At 41.5% G+C, this 26,415-nt stretch overlaps 1 protein-coding gene across 1 annotated transcript; it reads left to right on the plus strand.

Moving 5' to 3' along the window:
• Positions 1–1,223: 1,223 nt before the first annotated feature.
• On the plus strand, positions 1,224–25,646 carry LOC139420898 (poly(ADP-ribose) polymerase family member 14-related sequence 1). Its single transcript, XM_071171306.1, has 17 exons — positions 1,224–1,461; positions 5,860–5,966; positions 6,164–6,188; positions 7,418–7,720; positions 8,176–8,403; positions 9,155–11,433; positions 11,721–11,951; positions 13,895–14,116; positions 14,228–14,312; positions 15,632–15,778; positions 15,977–16,039; positions 19,015–19,191; positions 19,699–19,911; positions 20,166–20,789; positions 21,442–21,587; positions 22,990–23,164; positions 24,654–25,646. The coding sequence occupies exons 1-17, from the start codon at positions 1,287–1,289 to the stop codon at positions 24,935–24,937; spliced, it is 5,484 nt and encodes a 1,827-aa protein (XP_071027407.1). The 5' UTR covers positions 1,224–1,286; the 3' UTR covers positions 24,938–25,646.
• The last annotated feature ends 769 nt before the right edge of the window (positions 25,647–26,415 follow it).

Here is a 26,415-nt window from a genome sequence, read left to right on the forward strand (position 1 = left end):
GACGGGCCTCTGGAGACTCGGACCCTGTGTACAGAAAGTGGCACCACGCTCCTACTTGGTCGAAGTGAATGAATCACTGTACCGTCGTAACAGGGTTTACCTTCGGATTGCTGAGCCAGCGTCTACTCAGAACCCTGATGGTCATAGGGGTCGCATGACAAAAGATGGAACCCCAGCAAGTCACATGGGGCCTGAGGCACAGGGGGAAGAGCCAGGGGATCACAGGTCTGCCGCTCCCTCGCCCATCAATACCCCCCTTAGACAGTCATGTGACACGCCTGTGCGGGAACCCGCAGTCCTCGCAGACAAGCCCCCTGTCTTTTCACGCTGCGGGCGTCTGTCCCAGCCACCAAAAATAATTAATTGGTAGGATTCCCATTAGGGATTATTGACAGACAGAGATAAAAGTGAAGAGAGTATCAAAATGTGTTAAGTTCTTACTTGAACAGTTTAGTTTTATTTTCATGCTGGAAATTATTACTAGGTTTGTTTTGTTAGGGAATTGACAGCTCCTGTCCTATTTTATAAAAAGGAGATGTTATGGGTGTAAGATGGCACAGTGATGCCATCTGTTGGTAAATGTTAATTACTGCAACTCCAGTGTTTTGCAATGTACTGAACAAGAATGTTACTCTCAATGCTTCTGTCTTGTCATTTAATAACATTCAAACGAAGATGGGCTACACATACTGAGAAATAGGGGCACTGTTTCTCTCGCTCAGATGCTTTCTCTATATGCTTCCCGTTCTTAAGTTTTGTTTTTGCGTCTTTTACGTTCAAACAGCTGAAAGTACAATATTTTTGGTTAAGGAAAATATATTTCACAGCGGTTTAGATGGTACAATGATTCTATACCTGCTTGTTTTGTCACAAACTGAAATGAGGCAAACTATTCGAATTTTAGCAACCAGGAAATGGCGTAGCGATTTCTGCATAGTGCAACTTTGAAGGAAACCAGTGAAAGTTACTTAAAAACGCCCCTTTTGTATGCAAAGAAATACGCACTCAAATAGGCTTACAAAAAAATACTAATAGTTTGAAGTATGCACACTGTAAGAAAGTGTTCATACACGTTGCAAGTGTAGGCCTATTCCTTTCAACAATAAAGCAATTTTCAGACGACAATGCAAAGGATAAAATAGGGTGATGCGCGATACCAATCAAGTTGCAATGTCATATTACATGGTTTCACCAGAATCAAAAGCGAAACTAAACTGATAGGCTACCCGCTACCGCACCTACAGTGAATAGATGTGTTGTTCGTCATTTGAAGTTGTTCGGACAGGATGGCAGAAGCCTACGCATTTGCCCTACTTGTTGAGTTGGAGAGGAATCCCAATATTCCCAAACTGAAAAACAAGTTGGTAAAATATTTCCAAAGTAAAAAGTCTAACGGTGGTGATTGTCTTGTGGAATACGAAGATGGACAAGAAGCAGTAGTGCGGTTCAAAACTGAGGAGGGTAAGTTATAGCAATTGTAAATGCTTGTTTTAAGCGGCCTGTATCACCTATTGGTTAGAGATGACATTCAACCAATGTTGTTAAGGAAGTTCGAAATGTACTTGTGCCTACCCTGCCCATCATATGATTAACTCAAAATAATGTCTACAACCACACATAATAATGGTAGCGACCCAGTGTTTATAAACGTGGATATCGAATTTTACACAGCATTCTTTTGTGGCACTGATGACACGCAGGGCTACGGGCCAGAAGGTTGAGGGATCAAATCACATTTCTGTGTTTCTGTGCCAATGCACCACACATCCAATAAACAAAGCATACCGACTTCCGGCACTTCAATATCACAGGAGGTTGGTGGCACCTTCATTGGGGAGATGGGTTCATGGTAATGGCCGCCGTGGAATCGATGGAATGGTATCAAACACATTAACTCCGTTCCAGCCATTATTATGAGCCGTCCTCCCCTCAGCAGCCTCCACTGTTCAATATCATGGTTAGCGTTTTCATTTTCAACACCACAATGAAATAGATAGACCAGGGTCCCCCAACTGGCTGTGGTGGTTTTATTCGCCCCCCCCCATGTTTTCTAAGACACAAAAAATAATAGATTTTTATTGCTAGACATAAAAAAAATGTAACACCAGGAAATCAGCTACAATGGATTTTAATTTGGGGAATATTAAATGAGTGCAGGAAATGCAGAATAAATTATTTTAGGGTGAAGTTGAATTGAACAGTATAAAACAATTCAAGTGGAGAAAGACCCATTGAAATAATTTAGAATATACAGTGCCTTGCGAAAGTATTCGGCCCCCTTGAACTTTGCGACCTTTTGCCACATTTCAGGCTTCAAACATAAAGATATAAAACTGTCTTTTTTTGTGAAGAATCAACAACAAGTGGGACACAATCATGAAGTGGAACGACATTTATTGGATATTTCAAACTTTTTTAACAAATCAAAAACGGAAAAATTGGGCGTACAAAATGATTCAGCCCCTTTACTTTCAGTGCAGCAAACTCTCTCCAGAAGTTCAGTGAGGACCTCTGAATGATCCAATGTTGACCTAAATGACTAATGATGATAAATACAATCCACCTGTGTGTAATCAAGTCTCCGTATAAATGCACCTGCACTGTGATAGTCTCAGAGGTCCGTTAAAAGCGCAGAGAGCATCATGAAGAACAAGGAACACACCAGGCAGGTCCGAGATACTGTTGTGAAGAAGTTTAAAGCCGGATTTGGATACAAAAAGATTTCCCAAGCTTTAAACATCCCAAGGAGCACTGTGCAAGCGATAATATTGAAATAGAAGGAGTATCAGACCACTGCAAATCTACCAAGACCTGGCCGTCCCTCTAAACTTTCAGCTCATACAAGGAGAAGACTGATCTGAGATGCAGCCAAGAGGCCCATGATCACTCTGGATGAACTGCAGAGATCTACAGCTGAGGTGGGAGACTCTGTCCATAGGACAACAATCAGTCGTATATTGCACAAATCTGGCCTTTATGGAAGAGTGGCAAGAAGAAAGCCATTTCTTAAAGATATCCATAAAAAGTGTTGTTTAAAGTTTGCCACAAGCCACCTGGGAGACACACCAAACATGTGGAAGAAGGTGCTCTGGTCAGATGAAACCAAAATTGAACTTTTTGGCAACAATGCAAAACGTTATGTTTGGCGTAAAAGCAACACAGCTGAACACACCATCCCCACTGTCAAACATGGTGGTGGCAGCATCATGGTTTGGGCATGCTTTTCTTCAGCAGGGACAGGGAAGATGGTTAAAATTGATGGGAAGATGGATGGAGCCAAATACAGGACCATTCTGGAAGAAAACCTGATGGAGTCTGCAAAAGACCTGAGACTGGGACGGAGATTTGTCTTCCAACAAGACAATGATCCAAAACATAAAGCAAAATCTACAATGGAATGGTTCAAAAATAAACATATCCAGGTGTTAGAATGGCCAAGTCAAAGTCCAGACCTGAATCCAATCGAGAATCTGTGGAAAGAACTAAAAACTGCTGTTCACAAATGCTCTCCATCCAACCTCACTGACCTCGAGCTGTTTTGCAAGGAGGAATGGGAAAAAATGTCAGTCTCTCGATGTGCAAAACTGATAGAGACATACCCCAAGCGACTTAAAGCTGTAATCGCAGAAAAAGGTGGGGCTACAAAGTATTAACTTAAGGGGGCTGAATAATTTTGCACGCCCAATTTTTCAGTTTTTGATTTGTTAAAAAAGTTTGAAATATCCAATAAATGTCGTTCCACTTCATGATTGTGTCCCACTTGTTGTTGATTCTTCACAAAAAAATACAGTTTTATATCTTTATGTTTGAAGCCTGAAATGTGGCAAAAGGTCGCAAAGTTCAAGGGGGCCGAATACTTTCGCAAGGCACTGTATGTGTTGCCACCCAAGGGTCACGCACTACTCATAAAGCAAATGTAGAACTTTTATTAATCAAAAACATAAAATACTGTCAAATTTGAAAAATACCATATGATGTGATATTTTGGCCATATTGCCCAGCCCTATAAGGGAAGTACCATAACACTTTGATATAAGGGAGGGGTATGCAAGCAGATGAGGAAATCTGGCTAGAATGGAAGAAATTACAGTTGAAGTCAGAAGTTTACATACACCATAGCCAAGTACATTTAAACTCAGTTTTTCACAATTCCTGACATTTAATCCTTGTAAAAAATCCATAATGTAGGTCAGTTAGGATCACCACTTTATTTTAAGAATGTGAAATGTCAGAAAAATAGTAGTGAGTGATTTATTTCAGCTTTTATTTATTTCATCACATTCCCAGTGGGTCAGAAGTTTACATACACTCAATTAGTATTTGGTAGCATTGCCTTTAAATTGTTTAACTTGGGTCAAGCTTCCCACAATAAGTTGGGTGAATTTTGGCCCATTCCTCCTGACAGAGCTGGTGTAACTGAGTAGGTTTGTAAGGCCTCCTTGCTCGCACACGCTTTTTCAGTTCTGCACACAAATGTTCTATAGGATTTAGAATAGGGCTTTGTGATGGCCACTTCAATACCTTGACTTTGTTGTCCTTAAGCCATTTTGCCACAACTTTGGAAGTATGCTTTGGGCCATTGTCCATTTGGAAGACCCATTTGCGACCAAGTTTTAACTGTTTTAACTGATGTCTTGAGATGTTGCTTCAAAATATCCACATAATTTTCCTCCCTCATGATGCCATCTATTTTGTCGAAGTGCACCAGTCCCTCCTGCAGCAAATCATCCCACAACATGATGCTGCCACCCCCGTGCTTCATGGTTGGGATGGTGTTCTTCGGCTTGCAAGCCTCCCCCTTTTCCTCCAAACATAACGATAGTCATTATGGTCAAACAGTTCTATTTTTGATTCATCAGACCAGAGGACATTGCTCCAAAAAGTATGATCTTTGTCCCCATGTGCAGTTGAAAACCGTAGTCTGGCTTTTTTATGGCGGTTTTGGAGCAGTGGCTTCTTCCTTGCTGAGCAGCCTTTCAGGTTATGTTGATACAGGACTTGTTTTACTGTGGATATAGATAATTTTGTACCCGTTTCCTCCAGCATCTCCACAAGGTCCTTTGCTAATGTTCTGGGATTGATTTGCACCAAAGTACGTTCATCTCTAGGTGACAGAAAGCGTCTCCATCCTGAGCGGTATGACTGCTGTGTGGTCCCATGGTGTCTATACTTGCGAATTATTGTTTGTACAGATGAACGTGGCACCTTCAGGCCTTTTGAAATTGCTCCCAAGGATGAACCAGACTTGTGGAGGTCTACAATTTAGGTCTTGGCTGATTTCTTTTGATTTTCCCATGATGTCAAGCAAAGAGGCACTGAGTTAGAAGGTAGCCTTGAAATGCATCCACAAGTACACCTCCAATTGACTGAAATTATGTCAATTAGCCTATCAGAAGCTTCTAAAGCCATGAAATCATTTTCTGGAATTTTCCAAGCTGTTTGAATGCACAGTCAACTTATTGTATGTAAACTTCTGACCCACTGGAATTGTGATACAGTGAATTATAAGTTAAATAATCTGTCTGTAAACCAATGTTGGAAATATTACTTGTGTCATGCACACAGTAGATGTCCTAACCGACTTGCCAAAACTAGTTTGTTAACAAGACATTTGTGGAGTGGTTGAAAAACGATGTAAACCAGGCAAAAAACACGCTACCCTCCCCTGTGCCCAATAAAAAATAAACACACAACCCTCCCCAAAGCAAAGTAAAAAGATTGACAACCTTCCCCTATTTTGGACCCCCTCCCCAGTAAATTATGAACTATCCCTTACATTGTTATTACATTGTTATTCATGGCTGAATGTGTTTTGAACATTGCATCATTAGTAGCGGTTCTTTTCTGTCCGATGCACAGTCAGGCATAGAGTTCTTGAGAAGCAGGAGCACGAGATCAGGTTGGATCGAGGGGTGCTGAAACTGACCATTGGTCTGCCATCAGATGATGTCCCAAAGAATGTAAAGGTCAGTAGTGTCCTGATTGTGAACCATAGGCTATTCTTCTCTCTTACAGCCAGATTGTGCAGATGCACTACCAGTTCCCTAGTCTTTGTTCTGAATTTTCAAAGTTTTAAGTGACAATTTTATAGCCAATCATGTGACTACGTTGACCAATCTCAATGCTGTATTAAATACATAACACAATCTTTTTTTATATTTAGGAAACACCGTCTCCTGTCACCTCAGGCAAGTATCAAACATTTCATTTTTTGATAAACATCTATAGTTGTTTGGCAGCTAACAAGGCAGGCAATATTAAACACTCATATTGGGCTCCCGAGTGGTGCAACGGTCTAAGGCACTGCATCTCAGTGCTAAAGGCGTCACTACAGACACCCTTGTTCGAATCCAGGCTGTATCACAACCGGCCGTGATTGGGAGTAACATAGGGCGGCGCACAATTGGCCCAGCGTCGTCCGGGTTTGGCCGGTGTAGGCCGTCATTGTAAATAAGAATTTGTTCTTAACTGACTGGCCTAGTTAAATAAAGGTTAAATAAAAAAATATATATATTAAACCTTTCAACATGCCATACTATGCAAACGTTTGTGTTATTACAAGAAATTGTGCTATTATAAGACATGACATATCTTTGAACAGGGTATGGTAGTAGGTGCCAGGGGTACCGGTCTGTGTCAAGAACCTCTGGGTTTTTCATGCTCAACAGTTTCCCATGTGTATCAAGAATGGTCCACAACCTTAAGGACATCAGCCAACTTGACACAACTGTGGGAAGCATTGGAGTCAACATGGGCCAGCATCTCTGTGGAACGCTTTTGTATAGTCCATGCCCCGACAAATTGAGGCTGTTCTGAGAGCAGGGGGGTGTTTTATACACTCAGTGTATGTTCTTACATGCTTACATGTTATAAAGCATAACACCTGCAGGCTTTAAGGAAAGTGTTACCCACAATTCAGCAGGTTATAGGGAGCCAATTGACAGCCAGCTCATGGCGTCAGCTAAGAGGAAGGCAGAGGCTGATGCTCAGCAGGAATTACTAGGCTTCAAAAAGCAAGCTGTTGGTTAGTAGGCTAAAATAATATCTCAGCATTTCTCAAGTGGTGCAGGGTTGTGGGGGATTCCTATTGGTTTGTGTCTGACCTGATTTTATTTTTTTAAAGTAAAGATTTTTTATTGGGCTGTTCGCAATAACATTTGAAAGGGTTAAATGGGTCACAGTACAACATTTTGGGAACCACTAGTGTATGTGAAAGGAATGTTTTCTAGAATTATACATAAATATATAATGTTTAACTATACGACACAAAAGTTTGCATTCTATATCATGGTTAAGTTAACATACTATAACTGATTTGGCTCAGCAGTGGTTAATAATACATTGATAAAGTTGTATTACAGTTGTTGTTGTAGAAATCAACAAAGTAGTCAAAAATACATGGTCTTATCATTCTCAGACTCAAAAGACTTACCAACGAGTGGGGTTGGAGATGGACACACTCCCCTTACTGAGCCACAGACAGAGATGGAGATTGAACCGATGGAAGTCGAGGAAAAGCTGGTGTCCACCTCAGCCGTGTTGGGGAACATTGAGGAGAGCATGAACAAGGAGTTCCTGGAGATGCTGATTGAGAACATCCTGAGTGCGTATAACACCTCTGGTTCTGACTCTCCTACTGCAACTCAAACCTTCAGTCTGGAGATCCTGACACCTGTCCTAGACACCGGCTTGGCTGTGGTGACTTTCCAAAATGGAAAAGGTAAACAATAAGAATGATTTGTTGTTTTTCCACCTTAAAGATAGAATCAGCATTATGACATTGCCATGAGCAGCACTGCAGATATTGCGATGCAAGACTTTGCTCGCATACGTTCACAGATTATGTGCGCATGCGCACAGGTTCACATCACACTGCTAGAAGGTGGAAGCTACGGGACTAAAACAGCTGAGAAGTTTTGCCTTGCTCTTCCACCCAATATGTTTACTTTGTGCATTTACGTAATCTCGCGGAGTCTACCTGTAATAGAATTTACTGCTTGTAAATCTCCTAAATGACTAAAATGTAAATACCATTTTGAGAGGTATATAATTTTATCCTTTACATACAACACGTCATCAAAGACACCAACTATTTACTGAATGTTATGACTTAGTATCTCTTGAAAACAAGGCCATATCTCATCAGCATACTCTACTACTTATCTTATTTGTCAGAGACTGAGAACTTCATCACCAGCTGCACCAGCAACAGGATGTTCAGACAGAAACAACTATCTGTTAAACTCCTGGAACTCACCACAAAAGTGAAAGTTGAAAACATAAATCCAAATGTTAGTTCAGACCACCTCCAACTGTTATTTGGAAAAGGGGGCGAGGAGGTGGAAGACGCTGAAATGAATGAAGAGGACCAATCAGTAATCCTCACCTTTCAAGATCCTAAAGGTAAAAACAGTACTAAGAGAAAGCAGAATGATTTTTCCATAGGGTGCAGGGGCAAAAAAAATGTACGCCTTATTTAGGTATGTTTCTACTAATAATGATTTAGTATTTGTTAGGTAGGCTATATGCAGTTTCTCTTCGGTCATACCTTGTTGCCCTAGAAGACTAACTGAATCGGTACCTACAAGAATACATTTAACAAATTGATTCTCGCAGAGCGATTACTTTTAAGGATGAAAATCGAACACGGAAGGATTCATCCTGTGCAAATGTTCACCTCTTAAGGAAATTAAGGCTGTGAATGATCTAACGTGTTTCTCATAAGTTTGTCTTGGATGCATCATTTTATTTGATTAAATATTGTCAGATTTTATAGAAGTCAAAATCGCTTAAAATAGCATGTTTACAGGCACATGTGCATTCAGATGGTGGAAAAAATAGCTCATATTTCTCCCTCCTGTTCCTAAGACAAAATTAACAATTGGTGTATAATTATTTTGCAATAAATGCTTAATTCTCCATTATGTAATTTTATATTTGGCTATATGTGAGAAGTTAGGTCTACAGTCAGTGTCCAGAGTTCAATGACTATTCCTTTAACACATCAAAGGTGCGGTAGAGCAGGGGGGCTGCCTCTCCTGCCGCCCCCTACTTCTGCCGTCCTTGGTACTACATAGTTATGTTATATATGTTATGACAAAATTATATTTCATAATGTATGAGGAATAATCCAATATTATGTGTTTTTTATTAGCTGTTCACAGAGTCCTAGAGAAACCACATTACATCGAGAAGCAGCCTCTCAAGGCTTTCCCCTTCTATGATTCTCTGGGAACAGCCTTGTACGGCAAAGACAGACCCACATTGAAACTCCCTTCTGCCTTCACCGAAAACATCAACCAGGCAATTTGGAGATACCTCTGTGACAACCAGGAAGCTGCAGAGACCATCCACAAGGAAATGAGCAAACACTTCTGCAATGTAGACTTCCAACAACCTACCATCAAGTTAAGCCCACTGCCATCTCTACTCAAACAGAAGGGTGTGAAACCCAAGCACTTACAACAATGGAAGGACACCACCAAAGTTGCCTTAATCCAAGCCTTGTCTAACTTTAAATCATTGGAGCTCCAGGTTCAGGACACTGCATGGGAAGAGTCTAAAGGGGAGATCCTCAAGGCAGTGTCTGGGGAGGCCGTGATGGTAGTCCATGAAGAGACCAGAGGTGTTCTGGCAGTGGTAGGATTGGTAGAAGATGTGGACCGGCTCAGGCAGACACTGGATGGGATCATGGACAGGATTTCTAGAAGAATCAAGAGGGAGAAGATGAGCATAACAGAGGAGTTCCCTCTGGTTCCATCAATCTACCAGGTACTGTTGCATGGCGGCCTGCTGGACAAGATTGTTGGTGAATTCCCAGAGTTGAAGCTGACGTATAATCAAGAGAGCCAGAGTGTGACCATCTATGGGTTGATGCAAGAGGTGTTGTGTGCTAACAGAAAGCTTGCAGGTGAAGTAGTAGCCCTGAAACAAAAGCTGGTGGAATTGGATCACTACGTCCTTGAGTTCCTGCAGGAAGAAAACCAGGAAAAGCTAACCAGTTCCCTTCTGACCTTACAGCGCATCAATGCAGCACTAAAAATAGAGAGAAAAGGAGTGCAGCTTCTGGCTGTCTCTGAGGAGGCCCTGTGCGAAGCAGAACATCAACTGCATACGCTTTTGATTTCTCAATACATAAATGTAGAAGACTCTGGTCTCCTGAGGATGTCCGAGTGGAAGGATATTGCCAAACGTTTGGAGGAAGCTTCAAACACTCCTTTCAGGAAAGTTATGGTCCAGACATCAGGTGATTATTCAGGACAACAAGTGGTAGTGTCTGGCTACAAGGAAACTGTTCTCTTAGTTTGTAATGAATTGGATGATTTCTTACACCAAAATGCTCATGTTGATGAAACTATCGAAGTTAAGTCTGAGGCTATTGTTAAATTCATCCAGGAACAACACAGGGATGCCTGGTCTGATAAAGTCAGAGATAGTGGAGTTAAAGTTTCTTTCAAGGATGAGGCTATTTACCTGAGTGGCACCAGAGTTCACGTAACAGATTGCAAGGCATTATTTGAAAACTTGTTATCCTCCACATTCTTTGACACCTTGAGAATCTCCAAGCCTGGAGCAAAGAAGTTCTTCCAGGACAATGAGCCCATGTATGTTGACACAGTCATGATTCAGACAGGCTGTGTGGTCCAGCTGATTGAAGAAGAGTATGATGGCAATGGCAGACAAGGCATAAAGCTAGCAGGAGGAGGAATGAAACCTACCTACCAGCTTCAAACACCAGATGGGGTGGAGATAGCCGTTTGCAAAGCAGACATGTGCAAATATTCTGTACACGCTGTTGTCAATGCCGCTGCACTGGACCTGAAGCACAGTGGAGGTCTTGCAGGAGCTCTTCTGGATACTGCTGGCCCTCAACTGCAGGATGAGTGCAACCAGATCATCAAGAACAAGGGTCAGCTCAAGCCAGGGGACAGTGTCATCACTGGTGCAGGAGGGAAGCTCCGCTGCAAGCACATCATTCATGCAGTGGGACCCAGGTTTGACCAGGCAAACCGCCAGAAGGCCATAGGACAGTTGAGGAGGGCGGTGAAAGGGAGTCTGGATCTAGCAGAGACCCACAACTGCCTGTATGTGGCGCTTCCTGCTATTAGCTCCGGGAATCTAGGCTTTCCTCTGACCCTGTGTGCAGACACCATCGTCAAAGCTGTTAAAGAACACTGTGATGACAAGTTTGGGGAGAACACTCTGAAGAAGATCCATCTGGTGAACAATGATGACAAGACAGTCCAGGCTATGGAGGCAGCAGTGCAGAAGGTGTTTGGGAGCCATGGGACTAGTCATCCACGAGAGAATCGACCCACCATAGCTACACACAGCCAGCCTGGTAATCGGGTTCAACGCACAAGTGGTTCAAGTGTACAGACAAAAGAGGGGCTGGCTATTACCCTGACGAAAGGGAATATCCAAGATGCTGTGGTAAATTGTTTCCAATGTTACTTTGGCTCACTTTTTTGTATACATTTCAATAATCTTAGTTAAAAATGTCTTAGATTTCATGACGATAAAATCAGAAGATCCAATATTTTTGTGTAGTGAACCCTTTTGGTGTTGAGGTACCATATACAAGTTGTCATTGAATGACAATCCAGTTCATAATCAGTTACATGCAACTTGAAGATTTTCATAGATCTGTTTCAAGTTTATTTGCCATTTGTAAACAAATACATTGGACGTTTAACTCTTAAATTATCTTACTGTTACAGACAGAAGTTGTGGTCAATACCGTGGGTGATGACCTAGCACTTAACCATGGTGCAGTCTCCAATGCCATCCTCGCCGCTGCTGGCCCCCAACTTCAGACTCTGGTAAACCAACAGGGCACAGCCGGAAGGCCTGGGGAAGTCATTGTCACCACTGGCTGCAACCTGAAGAGCAAGCAGGTGTTTCATACCATCGCCCCTCACTGGGACAATGGACAAGGAGCACCACAGAAGGTAAATTATGTTGTTCCTTATCTATGGATATATAGTTTCATTTTTTGTGTATTTGTACTGTATTTGTTGTGTACATTGCATTCAGAAAGTATTCAGACCACTTCCCTTTTCCACATTTTGTTACGTTAGTCTTATTCTAAAATTGCTAAAAATATATTTTTTCCCTCATCAACCTACACACGATACCCTATAAAGACAAAGGGAAAACAGGTTTTTATAATTTTTTACAAATGTATGAAAAAATAGAAACAGAAGTACCTTATTTACATAAATATTCAGACCCCAGGTTCATCCTGTTTCCATTGATCATCCTTGAGATGTTTCTACAACATGATTGGAGTTCACCTGTGTTCAATTGAATTAATTGGACATGATTTGGAAAGGCACACATCTGTCTATGTTAGGTCCCACAGTTGACAGTACATGTCAAAGCAAAAAGCAAGCCATGAGGTTGAAGGAATTGCCTGTAGAGCTCCGAAACAGGATTGTGTCGAGGCACATATCTGGGGAAGGTTACCAAACATTAAACATTAAACAAAACATTTCCGCAGCATTGGAGGTCCCCAAGAACACAGTGGCCTCAATCATTCTTAAATGAAAAAAGTTTGGAACCACCAAGACTCGTTCTAGAGCTGGCCGCCCGGCCAAACTGAGCAATCGGGGGAGAAGGACCTTGGTCAGGGAGATGACCAAGAACCCGATGGTCACTCTGAAAGAGCTCCAAAATTCCTCTGTGGAGATGGGAGAACCTTAAAGAAGGACAACCATCTCTGCGGACACTCCACCACTCAGTCCTTTATGGTCGACTGGCCAGACGGAAGCCACTCCTCAGTAAAAGGCACATGACAGCCCGCTTGGAGTTTGCACCTAAAGGGCTTTCAGACCATGGGAAACAAGATTCTCTGGTCTGATGAAATCAAGATTGAACTCTTTGGCCTGAATGCCAATCGTCACATCTGGAGGAAACCTGGTACCATCCCTATGGTGAAGCATGGTGGTGGTAGCATCATGCTGTGGGGATGTTTTTCAGTGGCAGGGATGGGTAGACTAGTCAGGATCGAGGGAAAGATGAACGAAGCAAAGTACAGAGAGATCATTGATGAAAACCTGCTCCAGAGCACTCAGGACCTCAGACTGGGGCGAAGGTTCACCTTCCAATATGACAACGACCCTAAGCTCACAGCCAAGACAATGCAGGAGTGGCTTGGGGACAAGTCTCTGAATGTCCTTGAGTGGCCCAGCAAGAGCCCTGTCTTGAACCCGATCGAACATCTCTGGAGAGACCTGAAAATAGCTGTGCAGCAACGCTCCCTATCCAACCTAACAGAGCTTGAGAGGATCTGCAGAGAAGAATGGGAGAACCTCCCTAAATGAAGGTGTGCCAAGTTTGTAGCGTCATACCCCAAAAGACTTGAGGCTGTAATCACTACCAAAGGTGCTTCAACAAAGTACTGAGTAAAGGGTCTGAATACTCATGTAAATGTGATTTGTTTTTTTTAATTTTCAATACATTTGCAAACATTTACATAAACCTGTTTTTGCTTTGTCATTATGGGTATTGTGTGTAGATTGACGAGTGAAAGAATAAGGCTGTAATCTAACACTGTGGAAAAGTTAGTGGGTCTGAATACTTTCCAAATGCACTATATATAAAATATCTATAAAATGTAAGTAATGTAATGTCCGACACTTGAAATGACTTATCCCTAGGTAGGATGTCTAGGTCAGGGCTCTCCAACCCTGTTCCTGGAGAGCTACTGTCCTGTAGGTTTTCACTCTAACCCCAGTTGTAACTAACCTGATTCAGCTCCTCAACCAGGTAATTTTAACAGGTGCGCTAGATAACCTACAGGTTGGTAGCTGTTCAGGAACAGGAGTTGGAGAGCCCTGTACTATGTAGTATAAAACCACGTCTTACTGATGTCTAACTGAAATGTACCTAGATATTGAGTGGGATCGTGAAAGAGTGCTTGGGTGAGGCAGAGCATCAGGGACTCATCTCGATCACCTTCCCTGCCATCGGCACGGGAAACCTGGGCTTCCCCAAAGACCTGGTGGCCTCTCTGATGCTGGATGAAGTCCTCAAGTTTAGCAGTAAGAGGAACCCCAAGCACCTGAAGGAGGTTGTCTTCATCCTCCACCCAGGTGATGCACCGACGATCCAGGTAAGGACAAGAGTGATATAGTCGATAAAACTACTGTCAAATGTAAAACCCTTTTCTGCTTCAAGGTGCAATTTGTTTTCCTCTTTTAATTGCTTCTACCTTTGCTCACAGGCATTCACTGATGAATTTAAAAAAAGGTTCACAACCCAGTCGGGAACGTCAAGGGGCTCAGCAGCATCCAGTCAACAGAGTAAAGGTATGTTAATAATATATTCCATTTAAATATGTTCATAATATATGCCATTTAAATATATGCCATTTAGCAGACACTTTTATCCAAAGCGACATGTGTTTTACGAATGGGTAGTCCTGGAAATTGAACCCACTATCTTGCCGTTGCAAACGCCATGCTCTACCAACTGAGCTATAGAGGACTACGAGATTCATATATGTATATTTTGACAAATTATTGTTTCTTAAGGTAAGATGTGATATAAACCTGTAAACCTTTTGGGTTCGAACCGGTTCATAACTTTATTTTCCTGGTCGGAACAGTGGAATGAAACAAAAAAAATTGTGTTTCTGTTCAGAACAAAACGATTGGAAATAATTTTGGTTCCAACCCCTGGGAAAGGAAACAAGCACTCATTAAGATCACATTAAGAACACACTTAACAAGATTTATTTATTTATTTTTATTTTACCTTTATTTAACCAGGTAGGCAAGTTGAGAACAAGTTCTCATTTACAATTGCGACCTGGCAATAAGAGATAGAAGATAGAGTTCTGTTGATGCTGAAAACAGAATATATGTTTTTAAACAACATTCTTAGAACGTTCTTTGAACTTTACTAATGTTTTCTTGTGTTTTTTTTATGGTAAGTTTTCTTAATGTTCTGAGAACATGACTAAAAAGAACCATGAGGAAACCTGCAGAAAACGTAATGTTAAATGACTGAAATTCCCACAGAAGAACGTTGTTTCTTATCGTTCTCTGATCAATTTGAGAACATTACTTTAAATAGAACGAGGAAACCTATATGAAACGTTATGGGACTGTTGTATGCTAAATAACCATAGGACAACCACACTCACCAAGCTCTCAGAAACATATGGGTCTCCAAATTTGATGTGCTAGATGGGTAGTCCCATGCTCTTCACCCCATGAGGAGTAATGACTGATCTTCACCCTGTTATTGTCAAGCCTGTTAGAGGCCCAAGGGTAACTTTATCAGTTTGATATTATATGTGAGTTTATCTGTACAAGGAATATTTGATCAATGAGACAATGTTGGATTTATCTCAAACATGTTTTTAAATAATAGTTAGGCAGTTAAATAAGTGTCCGTAACAGGGTTGACACATGCAGATTAAATGCTCTTAGGTCATAGGATTTGAATGCCTGAAATGGAGGGTTTCCATAGGCTAAACATATCCTCCATGCAAATGAATGTTGAAAGAAGAGATATTTAAAAGTTCATTGCTTAAAAATGTGCATGTCTAAAAGGCATCCATTTTGTTGATCGACCGAGGTCCCTTATGTAATTGGCTTGACTTCTCTTCCCTCTTTACTAGGCCCTTTCTCTAAAATCACTTCAAGCTCAGGGATGCATGAGACGAAGATGGGAGGGGTGCTTATACAGGTAATCACAGGAGACATCACCAAGGAGACTACTGATGTCATCGTCAACTCCTCCAATAACACCTTCAATCTCCAGTCAGGTAAATCTAACCTTACTTCTGTCTCATTTCACTGGAGTTTACCTGTTTTTCTGTACATTACACAATTGTTAACATAGCAAATAATAGGTACTAACTTTACATTACAGAACATTATGGCTACACTGTATTTGATAACTATAAAGCTCCTCGTACACAATTTTTGTAACCCTTCTGTTCATCTTATACTTCCTTCTCCAGGGGTATCTAAGGCCATTCTGGATGTGGCTGGTCAGACTGTGGTAGCTGAATGCCAACAACTCGGTAAGAACCTCTATATCTGAAAAGAGTATGTGATCAAAAAAGAAGACTATTTGAACAAGCCTCTGCTCAGCAAACTGTCTGTGTTCTTCCTCTCTGTCTCCGAACCTTTCACTCTGTCTCCCTCTACAGTGCCTTGCAAAAGTATTCATCCCCCTTGTTGCATTACATTTTGTTGTATTGCAACCTGTAATTTTAAATGGATTTTTATTTGGAATTCATTTAACGGACATACACAAAATAGTCCAAATTGGTGAAGTGAAAAAAAAAAAACTTGTTTAAAGAAATTATAAAAAATATCCAATGGAAAAGTGGTGCGTGCATATGTATGTATTCAATACTTTTGCTATGAAGCCCCTAAATAAGATCTGGTGCAACCAATTACCTTCAGAAGTTACATAATTAGTTAGATTGCACACAAGTGGACTTTGTTTAAGTGTCACATGATCTGTCACATGATCTCAGTATTTTTACACCTGTTCTGAAAGGCCCCAGAGTCTGCAACACCACTAAGCAAGGGGCACCACCAAGCAAACGGCACCATGAAGACCAAGGAGCTCTCCAAACAGGTCAGGGACAAAGTTGTGGAGAAGTACAGATCAGGGTTGGGTTATAAAAAAAATATCTGAAACTTTTAACATCCTAAGGAGCACCGTTAAATCCATTATTAAAAAATGGAAAGAATATGGCACCACAACAAACCTGCCAAGAGAGGGCCGCCCACCAAAACTCATGGACCAGGCAAGGAGGGCATTAATCAGAGGCAACAAAGAGACCAAAGATAACCCTGAAGGAGCTGCAAAGCTCCACAGCGGAGATTGGGGTATCTGTCCATAGGATCACTTTAAGCCGTACACTCCACAGAGCTGGGCTTTACGGAAGATTGGCCAGACAAAAGCCATTGATTTAAAGAAAAAAAATAAGCAAACACGTTTGGTGTTCGCCAAAAGGCATGTGGGAGACTCCCCAAACATATGGAAGAAGGTACTCTGGTCAGATGAGACTAAAATGGAGCTTTTTGGCCATCAAGGAAAACACTATGTCTGGCAAACCCAGCACCTCTCATCACCCCGAGATCACTATCCCCACAGTGAAGCATGGTGGTGGCAGCATCATGCTGTGGGGATGTTTTTCATCGGCAGGGACTGGGAAACTGGTCAGAATTGAAGGAATGTTGGATGGTGCTAAATACAGGGAAATTCTTGAGGGAAACCTGTTTCAGTCTTTGAGATTTGAGACTGGGACGGAGGTTCACCTTCGAGCAGGACAATGACCCTAAGCATACTGCTAAAGCAACATTCGAGTGGCTTAAGTGAAAACATTTAAATGTCTTGGAATGGCCAAGTCAAAGCACAGACCTTAATCCAATTGAGAATCTGTGGTATGACTTAAATATTGCTGTACACCAGTGGAACCCATCCAACTTGAAGGAGCTAGAGCAGTTTTGCCTTGAAGAATGGGAAAAAATTCCAGTGGCTAGATGTGCCAAGCTTATAGAGACAAACAGTTGAAGTCGGAAGTTTACATACACTCAGGATGGAGTCAATATAACTTGTTTTTCAAGTTTTGGCAAGTCGGTTACGACATCTACTGTGTGCATGAAACAAGGAATTTTTCCAACAATTGTTTACAGACAAGATTATTTCACCTATAATTCACTATCACAATTCCAGTAGGTCAGAACTTTATATACACTAAGTTGACTGTACCTTTAAACAGCTTGGAATATTCCAGAAAATTATGGCTTTCGAAGCTTCTGATAGGTTAATTGACATCATTTGAGTCAATTGGAGGTGTACCTGTGGAGGTGTACCAGTGCCTCTTTGCTTGACATCATGGGAAAATCAAAAGAAATCAGCAAAGACCTCAAAGAAAATGTAGACCTCCCCAAGTCTGGTTCATCCTTGGGAGCAATTCCCAAACGCCTGAAGGCACCACGTTCATCTGTACAAATAATAGTACACAAGTATAAACACCATGGAACAGCGCAGCTGTCATATCGCTCAGGAAGGAGACGCGTTCTGTCTCCTAGAGATGGCTTGCAAGCCGAAGAACACCATCCCAACCGTGAAGCACGGGGGTGGCAGCATCATGTCGTGGGGGTGCTTTGCTGCAGGAGGCACTTCACAAAATAGATGACATCATGAGAGAGGAAAATGATGTGGATATATTGAAGCAACATCTCAAGACATCAGTCAGGATGTTAAAGCTTGGTTGCAAATGGGTCTTCCAAATGGACAATGACCCCAAGCATACTTCCAAAGTTGTGGCAAAATGGCTTTAGGACAACAAGGTAAAGGTATTGGAGTCGCCATCACAAAGCCCTGACCTCAATCCTAATGATTGAACTGAAAAAGTTTGTGCGACCTACAAGCCTGACTCAGTTACACCAGTTCTGTCAGGAGAATGGGACAAAATTCACCCAACTTATTGTGGAAGGCTACCCAAAATATTTGACCCAAGTTAAACAATTTAAAGACAATGCTACCAAATACTCATTGAGTGTATGTAAACTTCTGACCCACAGGGAATGTGATGAAAGAAATAGAAGCTGAAAGAAATTATTCTCTCTACTATTATTCTGTCATTTCACATTCTAAAATAAAGTGGTGATCCTAACTGACCTAAAACAGTGCATTTTTTACTAGGATTATATGTCAGGGGTTGTGAACATCTGAGTTTAAATGTATTTGCTTAAGGTGTATGTAAACTTCCGACTTCAACTGTACATACCTGTCTCCCTAGCCTCTGCTTCCTACTGTCCTGTCATGAAAATGTAAAAAATACGTTAGGATTTTAAAAATAAAATTTTACCTACAAACTTGCCTCAAGATATGTTCCTTGTCCTGGTATACAATCAAGAAAGTCTCCCTTAGAAATGTTCTGAATCTTTAAATTCCAAGTACATATGGTCACTGCTCTGCCTACTGAAATCAATGTACAGTAAAACAAATAATGTATACAATGTATATTTCCAGGAGCCCAGCCTAACAATGGAGTGATACTTACCCAGCCGGGCAACATGCAGTGTAAGAAGATCATCCACCTGGTTGGTCAGACGGACCCAAAGAAGATCCAGGAGTCGGTCAAAGTAGCACTGCAAATGTGTGCACAGAATAACCTCACATCCATCTCCTTCCCTGCTCTCGGCACAGGTGAGTTACAAAACAGAACAGGAATGAATACTCAGGTACAAGGTTTAGATAGCTGGCACTACCAAATTTCTAAATTGCACCTTGCGTAGTCTACATTTCTAACTCTCAACACTAAGTTGAGACCACGACAGAGTTCCTTTCTGATTCGGGGAATTGTTTAACTGGGATTTTGGGGAAAGTTACTGGGATTTTGGGGAAAACCTGGGAATTTGGGGAAAGTTACTGGGATTTTGGGGAAAGTTACTGGAATTTTGCAACCCTAGTGAGAATCCATAGGATTGAAGGAACATGACTTGACCCACTTGAATACTAGCTGTGCTAAGTGCTTTGTTTTTTAAACTTTGCCCTCCATTAGACAGTAAAGGTTAACAGTCATATTCATATTCAGAAAATCTTTGTTTCATTGCTGGGCAATGTCTTGCAGCAATATAATATACATGTTGCACGTTGTTGAACTTCATATCCACACTTGCTAGGTGTGGCAACTAGCCTGTTCTCTCATTGAAGGTCAGGGCAATGTACAGGCGGGCCAGGTGGCTGACGCAATGTTGGATGCTGTTGTGGAGGTGGTGGGTCAGAAGTCCCAAAACACACTGCAGCTGGTCAGGATGGTCATCTTCCAGCCTGCCATGCTCACAGAGTTCCACAAATCTATGGTGAAGAAAGAGGGCACAGACGTTGACACTCAAAAGAAGGGGAGCATCTGGGGAAAAATTAAATGTAAGGGCTACCTTATTATGTTGATAAAGAAATGAAAGGCCAGCACATGGTATAATGCTGCTCCCCAGTGCTGTCTTCCTGCACCGGGAGAAAGCATTGTGGAGCACCATTATATGTTACCGTGTGTGGGCCTTTCTTTACCCCCTAATATTTACTGCCACAAAGACCTAAACAAAGTTAACTGTAGCACTAGCTCCCATTGACTAATACCCTAAGATTGCGTCTAAATAATGCAGTGTCCAATATTGGTACAGCATTTTTAACCTGGAGTAAAGCTGACATGCCACAAAAGGATGAGGATTTTGTCATCGAGGGCCAGCAAGTAGATCCAGCTTTCTTCCTTATCTGCGGTGGCTCTCAGGCCAAAGTGGACCATGCCAAGCGTTGGATCAAGGACCTGATCCTGAAGGAGCAAGTCAGCAACAGCATCACCGATGACGCCATCTTCAACTTGTCTGACTCTGACCGTAAGTGCATCCACGACATGCAGACCACCTTGGGAGTGAGTGTGAGGATAGAATACAATTCTTCCAGGGAGGAAGCTATGCTCACGATCGAGGGCCTTAGCAAGGATGTCCTCAATGCAGTCAACGAGATCCAGGAGATGCTGAGGAAGGCCAGGGACAAAGAGACCTTCAACAGGAATGTGGAAGTGGCCAGCAACATGGTGGAGTGGCAGTATCAGCAGCAGCCAGGGGGGCAGTACCAGAGCTTTGACCCCATCCCCAACTTCCATCTGGAGCAGGCGCTGGGGAGGAAGTTGCCCCACGTAGAGGTCTCTTTCCAGAGGCAGATGTACAAGGTCACCCTTCCTGACGGGCCTGCTACAGATACCCATGGCAACAGCCTCAAAATTAGACGCATCGACAAGTCTGCAGGTACTCTTCCCTTTGGTATTTACAATGCATACAGTGGGGCAAAAAGTATTTAGTCAGCCACCAATTGTGCAAGGTCTCCCACTTAAAAATATGAGAGAGGCCTGTAACTTTCATCATAGGTACACTTCAACTATGACAGACAAAAATAGGAAAAGAATTCCAGAAAATCACATTGTAGGATTTTTTATGAATTTATTTGCAAATTATGGTGGAAAATAAGTATTTGGTCAATAACAAAAGTTTATCTCAATACTTTGTTTTATACCCTTTGTTGGCAATGACAGAGGTCAAACGTTTTCTGTTAGTCTTCACTGACTAAATACTTTTTTGCCCCACTGTATGTGTATTCCATGTAGCGTGATTGTTTAAAATGTATTTTAACCATACTTACCAAGGGGATAAGCTAAGTTCCTCAAGTATTAGTATTAGATACAATTTGTCTGTTGTTCACAAATGTGCTTTACATACAGAAAATGCACTGTTTAGAAATCCCCAACAAGAAGATAAACATGGCATAGACACAGCATTTTATTTATTTATATATATATATTTATATATATATATATATATATTTATTTATATATATATATATAAACAATTAATGAAGATGTTAGCTTAAGGACATTCACTTTGTATTCTGTGCTCCCTCCAGCTCAACCCATTGACAGTCTCCCTCAACATTGGGATGCTATGCCAGCAAACACGTCATGCCATTCCTGCCTCATTCAGCCAGGAAGCCCAGAGCACAATGAAGTCTTAAATTTGTTCCGAGCCACCTGTCCCAAAATCGTTTTAAAGGTACCTGCTGTTCCTAAAGCTACATCCATTGTAGTTATTGTTATGTCTTGGGATATGCTGGGTGTTATTAGCATGGGTGAGGGACGATTTGTTCACTTTCACTCATCTGTTGGTCTCTTGAGATCACAGGATGTGCCATAGGGGTGTGACATTTAAAAGAATTTGGGATCGTAAATGTTTAGAAAAAAATCCTAACCGAAAACTTTTAATTTCAATTTTTACAAAGTTAAAATCACAAAACTACCACTAACAGGTCCTGATCATCGTCATAAAGGCAAGTAAAAATTAAACAAATAACTAATGCAACAATGTTGTAAGTAGGAGGAGATATGCATCTGTCAAATGATTTGCCATGGCTCTAAAGCGCTCCGAACGTCATCGTTGATAACAGTTGGTGAAGACTGAAGCTGGGAAGTGACAGCAGCGAAATCTGTATGGCAATACTTTGAGAAGTTAAATGACAAGGGGATGAAATGCAAAATTTGCGAGGTGGAATTGAGCTACATTGGCTGTACAGGTGCAGTGCTGAAGGGGAGGCACCCTGAGACCCAACCCAGTGCTGGCAGCAGTGCGAGAAGGGACAGAGTGAGAAAATCACAGTGCTGATTAGAGAAATGATTGCAGTTGATATGTAGCTATTGTCAATGGTAGAGGATGTCGGCGTCAATACCCTAATGGCATATCTAGAACCAGGCTACAAGATGCCATGTCGAAAAACCTTGACGGCCCTGATGAAAAAATTGTACAATGAATGCTCTGCAAGAACAAATCGTGAGCTTTCAATCACCATATTAACAGATTGTTGAACGTCTATGAACATGCTGTCATACATCACTATAACGAGTTATCACATTGATGAGACGTGGGACATGAAGTCTAATGTACTGACAACTGAGAACATGGAGGAGAGGCACACAACAGAGACCCTAAAATGGCATTAATACCATTGTCGGTGAGGGACAGGAGTAAGGAGTACTGTCTGGTAGAGGCCAATACTGCGGTAGATTGAAGAGCATTATCCCCTAGTAGCGGTTATACACAGGACCATATCGGAATTGTTCATTCACGTCGATTTTTGATTTAAAAAAAACATTTAAATGAGAAAAAATTGCAATTTAAGAATTGTTTTAGATTTGTCACATCCTTAATCTGCCATATGAAATGGTTTGTTTATTATAGACTTTGATTGTTAGTATTTGGTTAGGCACTTGGATAATAAATGAATAAAGCACCAAACAGTACTGCTAGTCTTCCTGGTAGCCAGCTATTTAAAAAAAATATATATTTTAGCCCACAATGGCAAAGAATCATCTAAAAACTAAGGTTTATGGAATGTACGAAGGACACATTTTAGAGTCTATTAATGGCAGATTAATAATTATTCTTCCCTGATTTATTTCAGATTGAGAGGATCCAGAACCCAAGCCTGTGGAGGAACCTCCAGATCAAGAAGGATGAAATGGAGCTCCGGAACGGTCATAAGAACAACGAGAAGAGGCTCTTCCATGGAATGTGCCACACAACCATCAATCACATCAACCACCATGGCTTCAATCGGAGCTATGCTGGGAAAAATGGTAAGATACACATACTGGGCTTGTGCCGATCTGACCATACTCGTATTCGTATCTTAAAATTGACAGTAGATAGTCAGATCAGATGACACTCGTGGTCGAAAAAATTGAAGTGTTTTAAATTGCCTAAATAGAGTTTGGCAATATACCTTTTCATTTACCTGTGCTTTTATAGACCAGGAAAGCTGCAGATCAGAAGCAGCAGACGTGTGTGTGTGTTCTTAACTTGCAGCAGGCATTCTGAGCGCACATCAGCAGTCTCTTTTTTTCCTACCCTCGCTCCACTTGTTAAAATCATGCACAGTGATAGTTTGCTAGCAAACATCCTCGCCATTTGATTGACCATAGTAGCAGCAGGCAGTAGCAATATAAATGGAGCAAAACATGCAAAAAGTGACTGTTGAAATTATTATATGAAGTGAGTAGACGGAATTACAGCTGCACTCTATCCAATTGTGTCACTAGGATCAACCTACATGTCTTTACAGACAGCAGAACTAGCGGGTTGAGTTATTTAGTACCTCTCACTTGGTTGAGTGACATGAGAGTTGCATGCTGGCAGTTGAAAATGAATTTTATTCTGATCATGGATTACAAAAAATATAGGGATCATAGGGCCTACCCAGTGGCGCAACGGTCTAAGGCATTTCATCGCAGGTGTCACTACAGACCTGGGTTCAATCCCAGGCTGTGTCACAAATGGCCATGATCGGGAGTCCTATAGGGCGGCGCACAATTGTATTTTTTAAAATGTTTTTAATACCTTTATTTTACTAGGCAAGTCAGTTAAGAACAAATTCTTATTTTCAATGACGGCCTAGGAACAGTGGGTTAACTGCCTGTTCAGGGGCAGAACGACAGATTTGTACCTTGTCAGCTTGGGGATTTGAACTTGCAACCTTTCGGTTACTAGTCCAACGCTCTAACCACTAGGCTAATTGGCCCAGCGCCGTCTCTGGGTTAAGGGAGGGTTTTGTCCGGGTGGGCTTACGTGGCTCATCGCGATCTAGCCATTCCTTGTGGTGGGCCGGGCTTCTAGCCACTCCTTGTGGTGTAGGCTGACTTCAGTCGTCAGTTGAACAGTGTTTCCTCCAACACATTGGTGCTTCCGGGATAAGAAGGCGGTTATTAAGGAGCGTGGTTTGGCGGGTCATGCTTCAGAGGATGCATGACTCGACCTTCGCCTCTCCCGAGCCCGTTGGGGAGTTGCAGCGATGAGACAAGATTGTAATTGAAATTGGGAGAGAAATAATTTTGAAGCATATCATAATCGTATCAGGAAAATTCCTCATATTTTACAATACTTGTTTCGTTTGAGTGCTCGGCACACCCCTAATACATACCCATGAACAAGTAGCCTGGTCGCAGATCTGTTTGTGATGTCTTGCCTACTCCTATGGTCATTGGTAAAAGCCACATGTAAACATTGTCATTCTCATATACTCCGTCTTGTCTCTGCAATAGTCTAAAATCTAAACTATATTTTTTTCAGCTGCATTTTATGGAAATGGCACATATTTTGCCGTTTCTGCCAGCTATTCTGCCAGTAACACATACTCAAGACCAGATCCACAAGGACAGAAGTATATTTTTCTCTGCCGAGTTCTGACTGGAGATTTCACAACAGGACGACAGGGGATGATAGTGCCTCCAGCTAAAAACACAACATCTGCTCAACTCTACGACAGTGTGACAGACAACCTATCAGGGCCATCCATGTTCGTTGTATTCAACGACATTCAGGCATATCCTGAGTACTTGATCACTTTCCGCTAGACCACAGAGATAAAAGCAATGCAATGAACACTCGTTCTTTTTATCTGCTGTGTAAAGTTTTTATAAATTGCTTTATAAATTGCCATTTATAATGTTTCTTGAAAAACTGAAAATGATTGTTACTTTTGCATGAAAAAGTGTAACTATTACAGGTTGGTTGTATAAGTTTGCTAAAGGACTGTAATTTTATAATCTACAATTGATATGTCCTTTTTTTACAATCTCAATGGCCACTGTGCTTTGTACAGGTTGTACTTAGGGGTTGGGGCACTTCCTGTGAATGTACATCCTTGTTCACTGTCTCATTGGAAGAACAACTGAAAAAAGACAAAGTACTCTGCATGGCTTGTTTTGGATTGTAGTTCAGTGTTGCCAAGTTGATTGTAAACTATGGTCAATGTCTGATAAGCACATATGACGTGAGTTAATGGATAGAGAATAAGGCTCTACGAAAGTCCCTGACGTGTGCTGAGAAATCATGTGACACCAAACGTGATAGCAAGTGGATGTGTGTGTTTATGAAATGGCCTTTCAATCAGTTTGCTTGTGCGGAGGAAAGTAAAAAAGAATGAATATATTTTCCAGCTATCAGATTGACAAATGTTTGTGTGTATGTATATATATATATAAACACACTGCACAGAAATGTAAACGCTACACGTAAAGTGTTTCATGAGCTGAAATAAAACAAAATCTGACATTTCCCATATGCACAAGAAGCTTATTTCTTTCAAATGCTGTGCACAACTTTCTTTACATCCCTGTTAGTGAGCATTTCTCCTTTGCCAAGATACTTTTGTGTATATATAGTGTATGTGGACACCCCTTCAAATTAGTGGATTCAGCTATTTCAGCTGCACCCGTTGCTAACAGGTGTATAAAATCGAGCACACAACTATGCAATCTCCAGAGAAACATTGGCAGTAGAATTGCCTTACTGAAGAGCTCAGTGACTTTCAACGTGGCACCGTCATAAGATGCCACCTTTCCAAAAGGTCAGTGCTGTTAGTGTGAAGTGGAAACGTCTAGGAGTAACGGCTGTAATGCATAGAATTCACAGACTTGTTTCAAAACATCACCTGCCATGTCACTGATGCGTCGTGAAACAGTGTAGTTTGATGAAGGCATTGTCTGTATAGTTTTTGGGGCCTTTTCCCCCAACATTGTCACAGCCATATCCATGGCAGCAGGAAGAATTAAGTCCTTTACAATAGAATGGGGCTTGCCTGTCCTAGCCACTCGGTAGCTCACCATATACAGTGGGGCAAAAAAGTATTTAGTCAGCCACCAATTGTGCAAGTTCTCCCACTTAAAAAGATGAGAGAGGCCTGTAATTTTCATCATAGGTACACTTCAACTATGACAGACAAAATTAGAAAAAAGGAAAAATCACCAGGTGCACGGCTGTGCATTTGCAATATGTTTCAATGTGCATTTACCATTATGAATTTGACATGCTCAAAAATACTGCATAAATG

This window comes from Oncorhynchus clarkii, chromosome 12 (genome assembly GCF_045791955.1).
Source record: "Oncorhynchus clarkii lewisi isolate Uvic-CL-2024 chromosome 12, UVic_Ocla_1.0, whole genome shotgun sequence".
NCBI lineage: Eukaryota > Metazoa > Chordata > Actinopteri > Salmoniformes > Salmonidae > Oncorhynchus > Oncorhynchus clarkii.

What these genes read in the sequence shown, in the direction of transcription:
- LOC139420898 (XM_071171306.1), top strand. Translation starts at nt 1,287, where the DNA reads ATGGCAGAAGCCTACGCATTTGCCCTACTTGTTGAGTTGGAGAGGAAT. An exon ending in GACTTTCCAAAATGGAAAAG is followed by an intron (nt 7,721 to 8,175) that starts GTAAACAATAAG and finishes CTTATTTGTCAG; the next exon opens with AGACTGAGAACTTCATCACC. An exon ending in ATCCAGTCAACAGAGTAAAG is followed by an intron (nt 14,313 to 15,631) that starts GTATGTTAATAA and finishes CCTCTTTACTAG; the next exon opens with GCCCTTTCTCTAAAATCACT.